Source organism: Hordeum vulgare, chromosome 2H (assembly GCF_904849725.1).
Source record: "Hordeum vulgare subsp. vulgare chromosome 2H, MorexV3_pseudomolecules_assembly, whole genome shotgun sequence".
NCBI lineage: Eukaryota > Viridiplantae > Streptophyta > Magnoliopsida > Poales > Poaceae > Hordeum > Hordeum vulgare.
Window position 1 is genome coordinate 26449920 of NC_058519.1, and position 19148 is coordinate 26469067.

General features: G+C 47.1%; 2 protein-coding genes across 2 annotated transcripts; one reads left to right on the forward strand and one right to left on the reverse strand.

The window, feature by feature from the left end:
• The first annotated feature begins 11650 nt into the window (after positions 1-11650).
• Positions 11651-12730, forward strand: LOC123429371. Its single transcript, XM_045113413.1, has 2 exons — positions 11651-12147; positions 12235-12730. Exons 1-2 carry the CDS (start codon positions 11868-11870, stop codon positions 12561-12563), a joined length of 609 nt encoding a protein of 202 aa, XP_044969348.1. The 5' UTR covers positions 11651-11867; the 3' UTR covers positions 12564-12730.
• A 2906-nt stretch (positions 12731-15636) lies between these two features.
• LOC123424595 (omega-3 fatty acid desaturase, chloroplastic-like) lies at positions 15637-18946 on the reverse strand. Its single transcript, XM_045108235.1, has 8 exons — positions 18450-18946; positions 18248-18337; positions 18053-18119; positions 17838-17930; positions 17525-17710; positions 17295-17375; positions 16456-16593; positions 15637-16353 (listed from the first exon to the last, which is right to left on the reverse strand). Exons 1-8 carry the CDS (start codon positions 18920-18922, stop codon positions 16165-16167), a joined length of 1317 nt encoding a protein of 438 aa, XP_044964170.1. The 5' UTR covers positions 18923-18946; the 3' UTR covers positions 15637-16164.
• Between the last annotated feature and the right edge of the window lie 202 nt (positions 18947-19148).

The window sequence follows — 19148 nt, forward strand, 5'->3', positions numbered from 1 at the left end:
GATGAGTTTTTGTCCGAAACCGTGATACTTTTTGAGACTTGCTAGTACCACGCTCGCGAAACCGTGATACTTACAAAGAGATTGCTCGTTTTTTTACACGAAGTGCATCCAATTTTTGCCGTAATCCTCTCAACTTTTTAGCACATGCTATGTGAGTGAAATTATGATACCATGCCAACTTTCAACCTATTGACAGTGCTTTTCAATTTCAAGGTCATTTATCTCAAAATAATCAGTAAATACATGAAAAATACCTAATGAAGTTAAAAAGGGTTGAAAATTGACGATGTGGCTTTGAATGATGCATTTTGAACGCATAAAAAGTCTGGAGTTGAAATAAGTCCAAAAAATGAAATTCCTTTTGTAACAGATGAGTTTTCGTCCGAAACCCTCATACTTTGAAAGAGATTTTTCATTTTGTACACGAAGTGCATCCAGTTTTTGTGGTAACCCTCTCAACTTTTAGCACATGCTATGTGGATGAAATGATGATACCATGCTAACTTTCAACTTATTCAGAGTTCATTTGTAGTGCTTTTCAATTTCATGATCATTTAGCTAAAAATAATCATTAAATGCATGAAAAATACCTAATAAAGTCAGAAAGAGTTAAAAATAATCAGTTAATATTTATTTGTTAAAAAGAATGAACTAAAAAGAATCTAGTAAACATTAACTAAAAAGAACGAACGAAAAAGAATCAAAAAAATATTAACTAAAATTATCAAATTATTTATTTGTTAAAAAGAATGAACTAAAAAGAGTCAACTAAAATACTAACTAAAAAGAATCAACTAAAACATTAATTAAAAAGAATGCACTAAAAGACTCGACTAAAATATTAACTAAAATTATTAAAGTATTTATTTGTTAAAAAGAATGAACCAAAAAGAATCAAGTAAAACATTAACTAAAAATAATTTCGATAAAGTTTTTTTTGTTAAAATCTTTAATGGAAAACTTAAATAACAGAAAAATGTCACCTAATGGGGCATCACGGCCTGCATACGACTACAAACCCTCACGCTAGTTGGCCGAAGATGTAGTCCCGCAGCAGGCCTAGTAGGCCCACACGCACAGAGAGTGCTTTTAGGCCCGTAGGCCTGCATAAGAGAGGAGCTTGAGAGGGGTGGCGAAGCCGCGCTTATAAACCACTATCTACGATTCTTAGCTAGCCAGGTGGGACTAAACATCCACGCGCACGACGCCGTGCCAACCGCAGGAGTTTAGGCCCGATTGGTGGCCCGATTTATTATTTAAATAGTAGGACTTTAAATAGTTTTAGAAATTGTTTCCAACATCAACGATGCCCGCCATGCATCGTCGTCAACGACTCGGTGGCAACAACTTGCTTGAGAGGCGCCATGTCCGGAACTGGGCTCCGCCAGACTGGCACTTGGAGGTGCTACTTTCTCGGGCGCGCATCTTGGTGAGGAACGAGACTCGTCTCGTCGACCCAGAGCTTTTTGGTGGCGGTCGCGTGGGCCCCTTTCGATGCGGAGGCAGCCGGCCCCTGAGGAGGAGGTACTTCGCCGTGTGAGGGAGAAGGACGAGCACATCCGTCCCTACGTCGTTGCGTTGGACGCCAGGTTCTCCAATATCTGGCAGGTTCTTCAGGGATCTCACCTGAGCTATGATCCTGTGATGGTTCCTTCTTCGTGGGTGTCCACTGCTCGCGCCTCAGCACAGCGGGAGCTCTTTGGGTGATCAGTTTGATGAGGAACCGCGAGTGTACTAGATTATACTAGAGATGTATTCGAGATTATATTTGATACTATTTAATATGTATTAAGTTGATTATTGGTTGTGACGGAAAGAGTATCTTTTTGCCTCTTCAGATCTATTGCAGGACAAGCGCTTTTGACTTTGTTGCTAGAAAAAATTAAGCTTCTTAGTGTCGGCAGGTCCATCACTGTATGATTTTTGTTTTTTTGTTGTTGTAGCCTTTAGGATAGGTTTTCATTTGTCCAATGTCTATGATTTTTAATCTTATAGAGAATTATGAACACAGGAACTAGCGTGGTCCGATGACGATAGGATCCCTACATGCCATTTGTGTTGGGATGATACAGGTATATGCGATCGTTATCCTCGCCTAGATAACGGTACGTCCTTCACTGTCAAGCTGACCGATGACTTCTCGATTATTACGGTATGTAAAGATGTCATGTATTTTTTGTTAGTCAAGTATGACGTGTTTTTTTTTGCTTTAGTTAACCTTTAATTTTCTTTGATACAATGCGACTAGTGCGTTCCTTGTCATGCAAAATTTGCTGTCTTGGACAAGTTTATTTTAAAGAGAAGGACACTAGAGAGCCTAAGATAGCTCACCTAAGAACAAAGCATTTTACTTTTGTTGTCAAGGTAAAAAATGATGAAGATCACACATATTTTGGTTGTTCTAATTGGAGAGCATTTTGCAAGGCATATGGGTTGAATGAGGACATGAACATTACCTTTGATCTTGGCAATCATGATGACTGTGATAATAATATAGAAATTTGGGTGCATGCGGAGGATGACTTGATTCTAGTTCTACCCCGAGGTGCATTTTGTCAACATATTTGTTATGTAATTTTTATTGATTATTGAAAAGTATCTTGTAGTCATCCCGATTAAATTTCTTTACTTTCAATTATTAGCTTATTTCCATGCTACAAGAACTACACGGGAGATAGTAGATCGGACCTACTACAGTTTTGGCTCCAACCTTACTTGGTTGGAGAAAAATCATCTCATCTCATTTATTCGTGATGTTGACAATCATGCTAAAAATTACATGACTGACAACATTTATCATGAATATGTGTCACTAGTGCACCAGTTGAGCCCTCATAACATCACTTCAGACAAGTTTGTAAGATTTTTTATACCATTGCGTCACTAATCCATCTTCTTTATACATTGTTCTTAAGAAAAACTAGTTTGCTAACTATATTATTATTACCAACAGGTACTCCCGCCAGAGACCGTGACTAAATGGATGTTTACTACCAATGATTTGGAAATGGTTAGCTTACGACCAACCCCGATTAATTACCGTGATAAATACATGATATCTCAAAGTGAAGACACTCTGAAAATCAAAGGATGGAGAAATGCAATACAAGCATCCATGATACCATTTGGAGAGGAATCCTTGCGCATCCCACAAGTTGGAGAAAGGTTGATCTGTGTTCTTCAATACGGAGATGTTGGAGTTCGCCTTTATTTTGCTTTTTTTTTACCTAGGAGAGAGTAGTAGTTAGTGTTTCAACCTTGTGATAACTTGGTCATTTTCTACAATGATAACAACCAGAATGATGAGGAGTTCATCTTTTTTATGCTATTTTACCTAGAATGATGAAGAGTTTTTTAACTAGTATGTACAATGATGAGGAGTAATATACGATGTCGTGTACTGCTTTATGTATGTACTAGCTAGCGTCTAGTTGTCACTAATAGAAAACACCAACAAACATAAGAAACCAAAGATGATGGACACAAAAAAGAAAAAGAGGAAACACAATATGAAACCCCTAATAAAACCCTTCAAAACCCAAACTAAACCCCCCTTTAAAAAAATAACGCTTGAAGTTGCTGACGCGTGGCTGTCTTTTGGTTCCGGTTACCAACCAGGACTAAAGGTCCTCCTGCGTGAGCGCCCCGCAATGATCACGTGAAGCTTATTTGGTCCCGGTTTGTTATCCAACCGGGACTAGAGGTTCGGGCCTTTAGTCCCGATAAATTTGTGCCGGTTGAAGAACCAGGACTAAAGATCCTCTAAAACCGGAACTAATGACCCTTTTCCTACTAGTGCAAGCTGCTCCCTCCCAAGTCGGGACATCATAGGACCCAACACTCGTGCAATAAGGAACGAGTTATCAGGCAATACCCAACACTCGCGCATATGATTCCATAAGGGTGCATTGTGAGCAGTGGTCACATGTAACTAACGCATGGAAACTGTCCTCCACCAACCACACAAGGGGCATATACCCGTACGAGAGATGTGCCTATGCAGTTTGCATTTATTTGTAGCTATAAAGCACCCGCAATAGATTTTCAAGCAGAGATCTTCATCTTTTGTCGAACAAAAGAATTCCAAACTGAATGTCATATACTGGTCTCGCTCGCACCATCAGAGTGGGCGCTAGATGCCCCATGCATCGCCAAACTCCTCATCATGCACGCTTGTTGCCAGCCTACAGGCTCTTCTCCGCGAACCAGTCAGGGGGGAGGGAGGAGGGCTGTGGCGGCCGCCACAGCTGCTGTGGCAAACAATGAGATGGCGTGGACGTCGGTGCATGCCATATCAGTGAGTGAAGGGAAGAGGAGTGTCACGCGATCCTACTTAACTACTTCTTCCGTCACGGTTTAGAAGGCACGTTTGGAAAATCTCTGGGACCAAGGTAGTCATCGATTGATTGTGAGATGTAGTAGGTGCAGATTTTAATACGCCTAATCAACTGAAAAAAATACTAATACTAATGCGTGAGCAGCAAATTAGGAGGGCGCATGCATGAGTAGTACTAGTACTAATTAATAGAAGTAATTGCTTTCGCGCCTTAAACTTTGTCTATTTTGTAAATACACGCAAGTTTAACTGTGTCTTCTAAACCGTGATAGAGGGAGTCGATCCTTTTTTCGCGAAAGAAACGTATCTATTATAAAAGTTCGTTCGAACTATGAAGCACTTCAAACATAATAAAATCCTGACGACCAAACGATCACTATCACCGTCAAAACGAGTCGCTGACGCGCCGCTGTCGTCACTCACATACCGGAGCAGCTAGAACGAGCCGGTGACGTGCCGCTATCATCCTTCACTTACCGGAGCTGCCAGGACAAGCCGGTGACGTGCCGGTTGTCGCCCCTCACTTCTATCAAAGAAAGCATTTGTTCTGCTTTATATATGAAGCAACGACCAAAGCTATAAGAGCATGGTTAATAGAATAGCCAACTGCTGGCTATAAGCAGTCTTATAGTCCATCTTATAGCTAGCTTGTATAATACTTCCTCCGTCTCAAAATAAGTGTCTTAAGCTTAGTACAAATTTGTACTAGAGCTTATACAAAGTTGAGACAGTTATTTTGGAACGGAGGGAGTAGTTAGCTATAAAAAAGTACTACTTTTATCATATATGGCACATCTTTCATTCTCACAAACCACCTAGGAGCACGTGCTAGAGCTGGCTCTTCACGAAGAGCCCGCTTTCCTTCTCTCTCCTCTTCTCTCTCATCCAACTCAGTAAAAATATAGTATTTTAATCCTTACAGCCCGCTGAGTGTACTTTATTGTACTTGCTCTAAGCATCTACAAACAACACACCATCATCACAACACACAACACACCCAAGAAAAGATAGAAGAGAGTGTCGATGCACCGCAACACCACCTAATCGATCACCGAAAACACTACGAACCAAAATAAACCGTTTGCAGCTGACGAAGACCTTCGTGAGCTAGCCATCACAAAAAGTTGAAGCCGGACAACGTAGCATTTTATAACTCCAAGGCGATGCCTCCAAAAAGGTCAAGCCACTGAAGTGCCACCACCTCCTGATCCTGTAGATCAAAGTTTTTACACGGAACATCACAACGGGAAGGGAGCAATCGCGACAGAGATGCGGACGCCGCCAGAACGATCCTACTTAATTAACTGGATCCTACTTCATCAAGCTTCCATTACGACCTCATAAAGTTAAAAAAAATTTAACATAACGGCAGAATAGAAGGAGGCTGCGCTTGCTTGGTCATTGGGACACAATAGTTTGTGGCATTTGGAGGGTTAATTAGCTCACGTGAGAACACATATTTTTGCTACGCGGAAGCAGTGAGGGGAGGCCCCTACTGTATCGTGGCTGAATCGTGGAATCCTTGACGATCCGGGAGCAGGCTCGACGACGCTGGTCGGGACGTTCTTGGTACGCACGTGGAGATCGACGGATGCAAGTCAGGAGGAAGGAAATTGCCCTCTGATTCGATCCGAAGACGCAAGACAGGAGCAAGTGTGTGCTTCCTGACAGGAGTCTGCCTGTCGACGCGGATCCCCATTTTCAATTCCGAACGTACGATCGCTTTGTTTGTGCCATGCATGCATCGTTCCGACACATGATTAAGAAAAATCCATCGATCGATGACTCACACTCCGAACACATCTCACCAAAAAAACAGACAGAGCCGCACTGGCAGGTAGGCAGGTTCGGTTGTACTGTAGTGTTCATCAGCCAGCTAGTCGCCGTGCATGTGCATGCAGAAACGAAAAGCTCTCATTATCATCAGCTTTCAGTAGTTAACTAATCGGATCAATCGAGTCCATACCATCGACGATGATCCATGTGTTGCTTCCTTTGCTTGCTTTCCGAAGACACACTTTCTCGTCATGTCACCCATGCTCTCCATGCCCCCCAACCATTCCTTGCCGCTCAAACCAGTGTCTCCTTCTCTGTTCCTCTGGGGCGGGCAGCCCGTGAGGCGATTTGAGATCCGTGTCCTCTAATGGGACAAAGGCCAGCCATGAGCAGGAGGATTCCTGCTGTGTCCAATTGTCCTTGTTGTCCTCTCAGTAACATGCTAATCGATAGATATATATGTGTTACTAGTATTATGATCGTGGTGTTAGCTATCGGCGCCGCCATGCATGACTGCTCATCTCACATGCAACTGCTACTAGTTAAGTGTTGACTGCATGTGGTTGGAGTCGGAGGAGTCAGTGAGATGTGAACGCTGCATGGCTTGGAACTCGCGTATCTGCGTTTCTTCGATCTGGTCTGGTCGTAGTGGTGTGCACGTGACATTGTGAACGCCTGCAGGAAGATGCTGTTTTGCCTTAATTGCCTTTTGATGCGTCAGTGAAGCATAGCGATCTTGCCTGTCGGTTCAGCCATGCATATACGTCCATGACATCAGGATCCATATCCTAAAAAGAATGGTGTTCCAAGGATCCCTCAGCCGATCCTTTTCCCCACTTTTTCTTATGGAAAATTATCGTAAAGGTAGGGCCACATAATTGGTTTGAATTTCTACTGTATCCAAAATATTTCCATGACACAAAAGGTGTCAATCAGGCAGCTGGCTAATAGCTAGTTTTGCTGGGTGTCAATGATTCTGAATAATTCTCTCACTTCAACATCAGACAAATATAGGCTTGATTTCCCTTTCATCATGCCACCGTGTTAGTATGTGCTTATTGCTGTTAGGCGATGTCACTAGAACACGTTACTGTCTCGAGCCAATGCATCATTTGATCTCAGTAACCAAATAATTGGAATGCGAGTCCTACAATTGGGGCGTCAACTACAACAACACGTTATTGCAAGATATCCATCAAGTACGTACATAGTCATGAGTAGACATTGATAGGCCCGTGGAATTTATGGTAGAGCCCCAAAATCCTTATTCCATTTTGATTTCCATCTCTTTCAAGTCAGATAGCTAGACACAAACAAAAGGAGAAGAAAGAGAAAAGGAAACAAAAGAAAGAAAAGGGATGATGGCAATAACACAAAACTTGTGTTAATAAGCCAACCAAACATAAATGGGCATCAGACTAGCTACCAACATGTGTATCAGAGCCTCATTTAACACAGTTCAAAAGGTTGGATTTTTTGTTGATAAAATGATTTTCATTAAATTTTTTGCGAATTAATGATTTTCATTCAACTATTGCTTCAAGATGATACAACCATGCTAAGTGCAAACCCATCCTCCGCATAACCAGATACACACAACTCAATATGTCCAAAATCATAAACATGAAATGTGGCATGCTTTGACACAAGCGGATACTAAATGTGGCATGCTTTGGCATGAAATGTGGTAAGACCTCACTGGGTGGGTAGACATCACTATAAACAGCTCCGTATTATGCGGTGTCTACAAAATAGAGGATGTGCTAACAAGTGTGTAAAAACACAAATAACGTAGAAACGGGATGAAAATTTCCTTTTGTGGTAAAAACCACATAAGACCAAAAAACAAACTCATCCTTCAATGGTTTTCAGTCTTGGTCTAGATAGAATGTGACCCTACATCTTGTGCTATTTTTCTGGGAAGTAAACTAAGTATACTTATGGCACAATGGCCTAAATTACAGCAATGCAGCGAATATAATATATGTGAAGAGATTTTGGTAGCAGAAGTATTAGGCCTCTCATATTACAAATACCATAAAAGTATCATGTACTGCCCCCTAAGAAAGAAAGATGATGTATCCGTGCAATTAAGGATGTGGGAAAAGATTCTAGTAGCTTAATTATGTGATATAATATTACAACACTTAAACGAGAAATGCTAATAAGAAATAGATCCCAGTCACACCTTATTATTGGGATTCTACAAGTAGTTAAATGAAGTGAAAATGTATGATATTATTCATTCGGGAGGTAATATCATATATTAGTATATGATGCAGAACATCGGTATATGATACTACCTTTCTAAGAACAATATAAACTCTTTGTAGGTAAGAGTAAAAGAAATACCCACGCGTCGGGTCTAGGCCCTCCAGAACTCAACTCTGGTCCTGCCGTCGATGTGCCACGCACGTGTACCCCGTGTCTTCGCCTGCCACGACACCACACGGTGAAACTTTGTGTACTCCAACCAAACTTGGTATAAATATATTTTATGATGCATCTAACAATACAATAAACCTACACCTACGACGTAACTTTCCTTCACTAATGTCCCCCCTTAATTTCAGTGGGTGGGACCCCTCCTCCGCCCTAATCTCAACCATAATCTGCCAACTGGCTAACCAGGTAAAATTTACATAATTCTCTTGGTAGGTGTAGCATTGCCCCTAACAATATTGATTTTCTATTTGTGGATGTTGATTTTCTCTTCTTCGTTAAACTTGATTAAACTTTACAAAGTTCGAACTAAGACAAAACTAATATACAATACATCATGAAATAGATAGAGTAGTAGTATTTTTTTCGTCAGTTGTTAGAGAATTTACATTTATAAACACAAGAGTTATTTGGGGATCTCCTTCTTTTTGTAGAGAAAGGACCATATCTATTATAAAAGTTTTGTAAGAAGCAGTACAAGACGATCCAAACATAATAAAAAGGGCAGTACTATGCACCGACGCGCCGGCGCGAATGCTTCCGCCGGTCGCAACTAAGACAAAACTAATATACAATACATTATGAAATAGATAGAGTAGTAGTATTTTTTTTCGTCAGTTGTTAGAGAATTTACATTTATAAACACAAGAGTTATTTGGGGATCTCCTTCTTTTTGTAGAGAAAGGACCATATCTATTATAAAAGTTTTGTAAGAAGCAGTACAAGACGATCCAAACATAATAAAAAGGGCAGTACTATGCGCCGGCGCGAACGCTTCCGTCGGTCGCAGCGCGACCGTTAGATCTGCAGGGCGTACCGTTAGATATATCCATGCAACATCTTTTCTTCATGCAGCAAATTTCGACGCGATGCAGCAACTTTCGTCAACGGTTGCAACAAAAAAATAATTGTAGCAAAAAAAAAAAAATCTACGTGATCATAGAAAAAAACGAAGTTGATGATGCGTGGTAGCAAAACAAAAAAAGGGTTGTAGCAAAACAATCCGGTGAACTCGGGTTGCAACTCTCACGAACATGTATGCAACTTTTTTACTGAACGGTTGCAACAAAAAATGATGCTAGTTGTAGCAAAAATTAACACGGTTGTAACAAAAGTGAAACGCCGGTTGTAGCAAAAATCCAACGAACTCAAGTTGCAGCAAACCTATACATGGTTGCAGCAAATCTGAGCGAAATAAATGTTGCATGGCTGCCTGCCAGGCACGCGGGCCGCAAGCGATCGGCCGAACGATTCGGCCGGCGCTCCGGCTGCAAGCATTTCCCTAACAAAAATTACGTTGAGAACACTACACCATAATAAATTTAAACACGGAGACATACATATGAAATGCATAAACCCGGTCGGAGGCCCTGCCCGCTCCCCCGAGCGGGGGGGGGGGGGGGGGGGGGCGATAGCGCACCCCGCCGTCCCCAGCCCTCCTCCTCCCCTTTCCCTCCCCCCCCCCCCCGCCGCCGGGCAAAGCCCGGCCGGCGTCGATGGCGGCGGGGCCTCCCATCCCTTCCTCTCGGCGGGTGCTGGCGCGGGACAACCACTTCAGGCGGAAGCACCTAGCTAGGCGGGGCGGGGGCGGCGCTGCGGTGCGAGGCGTCGCGGCTCGGCGGTGGCTCCCTGGGCGGTGGCGCGGACGGCCGCGGGTCAGGTGGGGCGCGTCTGTCCAGGGACGCGGGGGGTGCCCTCGTTCCAGATCTGGACCTGAGGCTCCTCCGGTGTGCTACCTGCAGGCGGCGCGGTCCGCTGCGGCGTGGGCGTGCTGTCGTCGGTGGCCTTGGCTGCTGGTGGGGGCTGGCGTGGGTTCGGGCTGGCGGCGGCAACGTGGCGGTGGTGGGCGCCCCGGTGACGACGGCGGCTGCAGTCAGCGCGTGGTAGGCTGCTAGGGCCTCGGTGGTGGCGGGTTGGCCTCTTCCTGGCTAGATTTGGTGCGGGACATGGCGGACGGTGCGGGGCTAGGTTCTCGGGGGCGACGGGGGCGTGTGGCCGGTGCAGATCCGGCGAGGCAGCGCGCGCCCGTCGCTGTGGTGCTGCTCGGGACTTCCCGGTCGGCGGTGGGGCGGGGCTGCTACCTCGGTTGGCAGCGGTCGATCCGGGACTGCAGATAGCAGTGCGAATCTGGTCCGTGGCAGAGGATGACGGTCGGTGGTGCACATGTAGTGGGTCGACCTAGTCCGCGGTGGTGCTTGCCGCCGCGTTAGTGCCCCTTCTTGTTGCTCCTTTGTGACGTCGGTCCGAGTGGGCACCCTTGTTGCTGCTATGCCGCGGACAGATCGACGACGCTGACTATGGCTGTGGCGGCGTGTGAGTTTGTCTCGGGCTGGTTGACCCTTAGCCCCGGCTCCTCTTCCTCGTCGTACAGACCCCTCCTTGCGTTGCTGTGGTGAGCCGGCGTGGAAGCTTCAAGTCTGTGTTGGCGCGGGGTGGTGGTCGGTTTGGTGGCAGGCTCCGATGCGCCTGAGGTGGAGGTTGGGATCGGAAGAAATCCTAGTCGGCCTGGTCGACACCGTCGCGGTGGCGTCTACGGGTGTCGCCAAACCTTCTTGGAGGGCGTCGGGGCTACCCTTCCTTTCCCCTCGCCGCGTACCGGGGGAATCCCTTAGCAGCAGCGGCGTCATCGTCGCATCCCTTCTTGAAGGTGTTGATTGGTACCGGCGTCTCGGAGTCTAGGAGCTTGGTGGGTGTTCCTCGGTGGGCGCAGCGGTCGCGGGGCTCCTCCGATTTCGATGATCCGTTGGTGTTGGCATTTGTTTTCTTTTACTCTTTCTTTGTTGTTTCTTTTGGGCGTGTTTTCGTCCCAGCACCTATCGTTGGATGTATCGAGAGAATGCATCTACATCTACATGAAAAAACGTTTTGCCAGTTCAAACTTCAGTTCACATTTGACTGACTGACCCTTTCGCAGCCCAGTTGGTAGCTAGAGCTGCCCGCTGCCTGCACAGCATTGTCGCCATATGGCACGAGTCCACGACATGCCTGCACAAGGAGTGATTAGATATGCATGCTCTGTCGTTGTTCTATGCCCATCCCGGCCGGCCAATTTTGCTACGAAACCCTAATAAATTAATCAGCGATCGAGTCGATCGATCGATCGATTGACTCCTTCGCTTTATCACCTCGCAACCAACCAGCGTCGCATCGCAAGGGAGCAGATTTAAAATGGCTTCGTTTACCACCTCGCTAATCACACTCCTCTCCTCTCGTCTCGGCGGCTCCTCCATATAATCCCAACCCAACCTCCACCTTCTCGTCCTTCTCGTCGGAATCCAGAGTCCACACGCGAGAACTCGCAGCACCGACGGACATGGGGAACTGCCAGGCGGCGGACGCGGCGGCCGTGGTGATCCAGCACCCGGGCGACGGCAAGGTCGAGCGCCTCCACTGGCCGACCACCGCGGCGGACGTCATGCGCAGGAACCCCGGCCACTACGTCGCGCTCGTCGTCCTCCATCACGGCTCTGGCGGTGGCGTTGACGTCAACCCCGCCGTCGCCGGAGGAGGTGCGAGGATAACCAAGGTGAAGCTCCTCAAGCCCCGGGACACGCTCCACCTCGGCCAGGTCTACCGCCTCATCACCTCCCAAGGTCAGTCAGCGCCTGGTATTCCGAACCCTCTGTTACTTACATTGGAGACTGGTAATCGATCGACCAACCCGTGGTGCGTGCGTGCAGAGGTGAGCAAGGCCGTGCAGACGAGGAGGCAGGAGAGGACGCGCGGCTGCGAGGGGGCGATCGAGCAGGAGCGGCCGCGGCTGCACCGGCGGCGCCAACCGCCGAGGCCGAGGGGCGACACCGCGGCAACCACGGCCGCCAGCGGAGAACAGAGGCAGCCCGCCGATCACCAGGAGCGGAAGCGGCTGGAGAAGGACCGGCACCACCGGAGCATCGCCGCGGGCCGCGGCGGAGGCAGAGGGCGGCACTGGCGCCCGGCGCTGCAGAGCATCACAGAGTCGTCGTCGTCGTTGGGCGGACACGCCGACTGCGAGGACACATCTAAATGAACTACGGAGTAGAAATGGTAGGGAGGAGCTAGAAATGTGTGTACATTTTGCGAGAGGAGCGGCAAGGCATGGCCACCAGAGTGTTGCCCTTTCGTTGTGGCGATGGAACAGTGACCGTATGAACGTGCGTGAAAAACTGAAAATACATCCAGAGGCCTCTGTCCTGCTGTCTGACTCCGAATCCGTTCTAGTGATGAACAGAGACCTGAACGGTGCCGCCGCCGAATCGCCAAGTGTGCTGGCTGCTTCTTGGCGAGATCCAGCGATTATTCATCTTATTTCTGGTGGTGGGGAGGCCGAATGTGTGCTTATTGTGTTACCTTCATGCTAGATTACAAGCTTTCAGTTTCAAAAAATGTCATCACAATGTGAGCTCATTGTGCTTACTGGGGATATACATCGCTCCACATTGATGCAGAAATGTCCTTAGATTGATGCAAGACCAGGTCCGAGACGGAACCCCGGCGCAGTACGCCACCATTCAACTTTAAGTTTCAGTTTTCAGTTCAGGATTTCAAAGTGGTAGGCACGTTCCTCTCTAAGATAAGATGAATGGTCAGACAGACTGCCTGGTCAGTGGATTGAAAAACACAGCGATTTTGTTAATTTAAAAGCGCGAAGCCTCAGAATTCGCTTTCCCCAGCAAATTTATTCCAGAAATTTGTTTATGAAACTTGTACTGGAGTACTACTACTAGCTCCAGCATGTTGAATATACTAGCAACATCGGGTCTCCATTCAACAATTGCAAACTGATGGGCACGCCGCTAGCTTTGACTAGCTACCTGCTCCTTTTTAAAGTAGGAATGTATGATGAGTACGTTGACATGAGCTGATCAGCATGACATGGCGCCATTTCGTCCTCAAATTGGGAAACCCAAAACCCAACGCCTATAGCCCACCAAATTATGTTGCTAACCGTAACCAGTAAAACTTCAGGCCTTTCTCTTTCACCCACCTAGGTGACAAAAAGAAAAACACATATCGGCTTTCACTTATGAACATACTTGCACGTTCGTATTCAAATTGATGGTATCCACTGTGCGTATATCACATGTTTGCTAATTAAAGTAATATGCATGAACACATCGTTTGCAAATGGGGTGTTAGGCCGAATGGACGAAACACAAGAGGACGACATAACATTACATATTAATAAGATAGATAATTGCTCATGTGTTGCAAAGGGGATGTGATTTTTTCGAGTATGCTAGACCCTGTTTTATTGTACGTATTAATGTGATGGTATAGAGCTAGTATATATGATCTTATTTGAGATATACTTTTTGCCTCACCAAAATAACATCATATTATGTGGTAAGCCAATAATATGTGAGACAGTTGAGTTGTTTTTTTTAGGACAACCTGGTGAAAAAACAACAGAGATGAAAGAAAAAATCAAAACAGGAAGAGAACCGAACCCTCCCCCCCCCCCCCCCCCCCCACAACATGTTTGTGATATGCCATGGAGCTCAGGCGGTGTGTACGGAGCTTGCTTGTGATAATTAAGAAATACTGCTCCAAATCATGGCTGTGAGAAAGAGAGAGAGGAAAACGAACCACAATCCCCCTACCGCCCGGCACGTGGCACTTTTATCACCCACATCCAATATTCATGGCGTTCGACATGTATAAAGGCACACGCTCGTCGAATTATTTACCAACTGAAAACCCCGTGATATTCTCCTTATGCCTTCCTTGGCCGATGCAGCGAACTCTCACGTTTAACCGGTGTAACACATGAGCACAACATGCAGTGAGTTGGGTAGACATGACAGCAACAAGACACAAAGACACAGCAAATCTTGTAATCTACATGAAGCAAGGCTTAGCCATTCTCTTTCCACCTCACTATCAAATCATCTCAGAACTATCTCTTCTTCTTGGGTAAACACGGCGAATCAGAAAACATACGCGCAACTACATGGTTTAGTGCTAGCGACTTCCTGGAGTTAGAGATAGAACAATTATACCGAACAACTGGGTATACCAAACAGGTAATCGGCACGGCAAATATTCAGTAAACAACAGGAAGCCCCACGAATGCTTCAGGAAGACACTTGCAAATATTTCAGTTTGCAACACAAAAAAATAACGGAGGCAAGGGGAATACAGCATTGTTACCTGCAGAAATCCAATTCCCTTTTTGGTGCTCTGACCGCCACCGGCATGATGCATGCCTGCGAGAAGAACAGAAGAAACGCGGGTAAGAAACGTCAGCTTCACGGCTAACAGAATGAACCGTGGCGCATGCCTGTATGAGGAGCATCATGCAGTCAATCATGAGGACCGTGACCAAGGCGAGCCGGTGACGACATCAAACAAGATAGTATCGGCTTCAGAATTTCAGTTCGTACGATTTCAAATTCGATGTTATAATGAAATTTGGTAGGGAAGTCATGAATGGTGGAACGGGTGGTAGGCAGGCTAGCTCATTCCTCTCTAGGATTTTTCGACAAAGGATGGATTTCATTGACTAGGAATGAAGCATCAAGAAGATACAAACACAATAAGAGCGCACCCCGTCTCTCTAAGATGAATGGTCAGATCGCCCGGTCAATGGTGAAAAAAAAGAACAATGATCCCCTATGTTAATTTAAAATTACGAAGCCTCGGAAATCACTCTCCCCAGCAATTTGAATATACTAGTGACTAGTGAGTCTCCATTCAAAGTTTCAAACTCGTACTACTATCTCTGAGTCTCCGCTGAACGACGACAACCTGATGGGTGCTTCGATGGTAACACAGAGCTAAGCTAGAATTTCAATGGTAGCATGGTGTGTTTTCAACATAAATCTGAGGATCATTCTAAGAAGAAAAGAAGGACCACAGAAAGTCAAGGACTAAGCTAAGGATCACAGAACCCATATGACCCCATCTGCAGGCAGACAACCACACGCTGTGGTCAGCAATGAGCCAACACTGCGTTCTGAAGAGGACAACTGACCACTAGGACAGATACAACAAAATTCATGACAAAGATTCACGCGTAAATTCTACATTTCACATGTTAGTGCAAAGATCTGGAGTTAAGCTGAGATCTTCACAGCAATAGTATATGCATATGGACCAGCTGACAAAAATACTGCTCTATAAGTGTATAACAGTGATGTAGTATCAAACAAAGAATGCCCCTTAATCAGGCAAGTTTTGTTGAGTTTAGTCCCACATCGGTTGTGGGAGAAGACATAACACGACTTATAAGGGTGAGGGTGTCCCCTCCTAACAGACTAGTCTTTTGGAGGGAGAGGGTCCAAGGCCTGTCATAAGTCGGTGTTGCTCTCCGATTGGGCCTGTTGACGCATGTGGGCCGGAACCGCTGGTGTTAGCGGACCCGGGATTTCATAACAAGTTTGTCCAATCTTTCAAGATCTGCGTGGCTCTGGTCCAAAGAATCACTTGTTTCTTACAAACACATAATCTATTCTACCATGGCTTCAAGCCTATTGTACAACCAAAAACCCAATATGCCAGGCTAGCATCCGTGCCGTCCACCTGCTTGAATTGCCGGATACTGAGGAACTTGGCAAGGCGAGGCGGCAGAGGGCTAATCGGTCAGGTTATAGCGAGCAGCCTCCGCTCAAAGAGTATGCTTGATGTTGTTAATCGGATGTGTGTGCACCGGCAGCGAGTTTTGGGTCAGTTTGGTAGTAGATTATGTCTCCGGTGTCGCTGACGTAGTGGTCACTCTTCATGCTCCGCGCCAGCGCACCAAACAGGTGGAACGGGAACGGGCCGGACTTGTCCGGCTCCCTGTAGTACTTCCCTAGCACTGGCTTCGCCGCCTCGGTCTGCAAGACAAAGCACAACCAAGACCATGGATCTGTTTAGGTAAGGTTCCTGATAAGACAACTAGACGGCCATAGAATAACGTCAAGGGGTTCCATTCTTACCGCCTCCACTAGATGGTAATGCGGGATTTGCGGGAAAAGATGGTGGATCACGTGAGTCCCGATGTCGTGGTGGATGTTGTTGAGCCACCCGTAGTCCCTGTCAAGCGTTGTCAGGCCCCCACGCAGATAGCTCCATGCCTAGTTCACACAACAACACAGACAATATCTCAGTGATAACATACAGGGGTAGTATTCCTTGAAAGGTTCGAGCAATGACAAACGTGAATCTGAAGTTATTTATTTTTAATCAGAAGTTGGTATCCCTTTTTGAGAGAAGATGGAAATGCTCGCAGTTTTTCAATTTCCGATTGGACGCTGCCTGTGACAGAAGGCGGTAAGGTATGCCTTTTCCACCGAAAAGTGAATTACTTTGAATAACTACCACACATATACACATGACATATATGTACAGAAGACGGACAGTGAAAGATGCAGCCCAACGTATGGACCACAATGGGTGATTTCTGTGGCTAGATAGGCCTCACATTATCTTCCAGTTGTCATGGATGGCTGAGAAGGTGGCTTCTGATATCTTATGTTCAGTACTAACTCTGTAACTTCGCTGTTTTGAGACTAGTACTAAAACACGGTAGTAACTTCACCTCTTTTATGTTTGCCCCCCAAAAACCTCTTTCATCAAGTAAAGGAGGTCACGCTTATTGTTTATTCAGACGGTTCAGTCCTAAGTTTTATCTGATCTCTGACAGCTTTAAAGAGTTATCTTCAATTAGCAACTATACAAACATCACACCATGTCAACGCAATAGTTTTAGCACAATGCTATGCAGATTAAGCAATCTAACTTGCAATTCCAGAGATTGTAGCTCTGTTAATTTTACCTTTCCGCGATACCAGGGAAGCTTGTCGTTGTGGCCGTGGTGGTGCAGGTAGGTGACAAAGTCCAGCCACATAACAAAAATCTGTAGGAAAATTCAGCAAGGAAACTTCGTAAGCTGCTGGCCACCCCCACAACAGGGCACAACCCAATCCACCTATCCACAAGAATCAGAACTTTTGGCAGGAAGTAAGGCTACAAATGCAACACGACTAGATACCACACACCACATACCCAGTAGGGGACGGCGTAGAGCTTGAGTATCTGAAGGGGCCCCATCACGGCAGTGAGCCCAGCGAGCAGGCCAGCCATGGCAAGCCAGCATGTCGTCGACGTCAGTATGTCGTTCTTCTCGTTCGGCTGGAACAAATCGCTGCTCGGGTGGAAATGCGAGCCTGACTTCCCTGGACTCCTTGACCACTGGACAGGTTGAACACAAACAGATACAGTCAGCAATCAAATTTTACAAGACATATGTCACTTTGTGAGCAATTCAATCAGCAAAATTAAGTAGGACAAAAGGTCATTTAGGCTTGTTTGGTCTCACCAAGTAGAATGGGTAGGCGAGCATCGGGAACGGTAGCGCGAACCGAAGCTTCCGAGTGGAACTGTCCAGGCTTCTGTACAGCTTCTCCGGGAGCTGCAATTTGCGCAACAATTGATTCAAGACATGGTCACCCCGGGTTAGTAAAATTCATATATACAGTAGAGAACATAAGCAAAGTATGCAGCAACAAATTGGAATCTATGTAGCCCACGTACCGGGTGCCAGGACTCGTCCTTCTCGACGTGGCCGTGGTTCTGGTGGTGCGTCCTGTGGCTAATCCTCCTGCGGGTTTGATTGGAAAAGAGACATTTTTACTGACACCATGATAAACTGACAGGCCACAGCTATTGCAACATTCATCATCAGCAAGAAGAGAATCGAGGTGTGAGAAGGCGTTGATGCGTGCGTACCAGCCATTGTAAGGCACGAGGATGGAGGAGTGGAGGATGTGGCCGACGACGCTGTTGAGCTTGGGGTTGTTGGAGAAGCTCCCATGGCCGCTGCAGCAGCAGACCACCCACCATGGAAAGAGAGAGACGGTGAGCTCCTCTTCCTCTGGACAGCAAAACTGATTGCAAGGACGGAGGAATTCAAGCCGGAGAGGGGACGCACCAGTCGTGTCCGAGGACGAAGAGCGCCCAGAACATGGTGCCCTGGGCGGCCCAGTAGACGGGCCAGGCGAGCCAGCTGTCGAGGCGGGCGGCGGCGGCGGCGAGGGCGAGCACGACGACGACGTCGCGCACGACGTACCCCATGGAGCGCCAGGGGTCCTTGACCCAGCAGTGCTTGGGGATGGCGGCGCGGATGTCCGCCAGCCCGAACGGCGGCGGCGCGCCGGGGTCGAACCCGGCGGCCGGATCCTCGCCACCGTCCTGCCCCGCGGCGGCACGGGAGGAGGAGCCGGAGCCGTCGTCCTCGGCGGTGACGAGCCGGGTGGGCGCGGCGACGGCCACGCGGAGCGAGAGCGCGCGGCGGGGCGCGGCGGAGGCGAGGAGGGCCGGCGAGGGAGGGAGCGCGACGGCGCGGCGCGGGCGGGGCAGGGGCGTGAGGCCGCAGCAGCATTGGGGGAGGAGCAGGCGCGCCATTGCTGCTGCCGCCTCTGCTGCCGCTTGCTGCGCCGGCGGGTGAGGCGGCCGTATCCACGCATATAATAGTTGGTGGCCACGGCTCGGTGGGCCGGGCTACGTCGTGGGCCTCGCCATCCCGCGACCACGAGCCGGACACGAGTGCCCCCCCGGTCTGTGTGGCTCACACCAGAGGGAGTTTTTTTTTTTTTTTTTGGGTGTGTGTGTTGGTGTGGTATCTGGATCC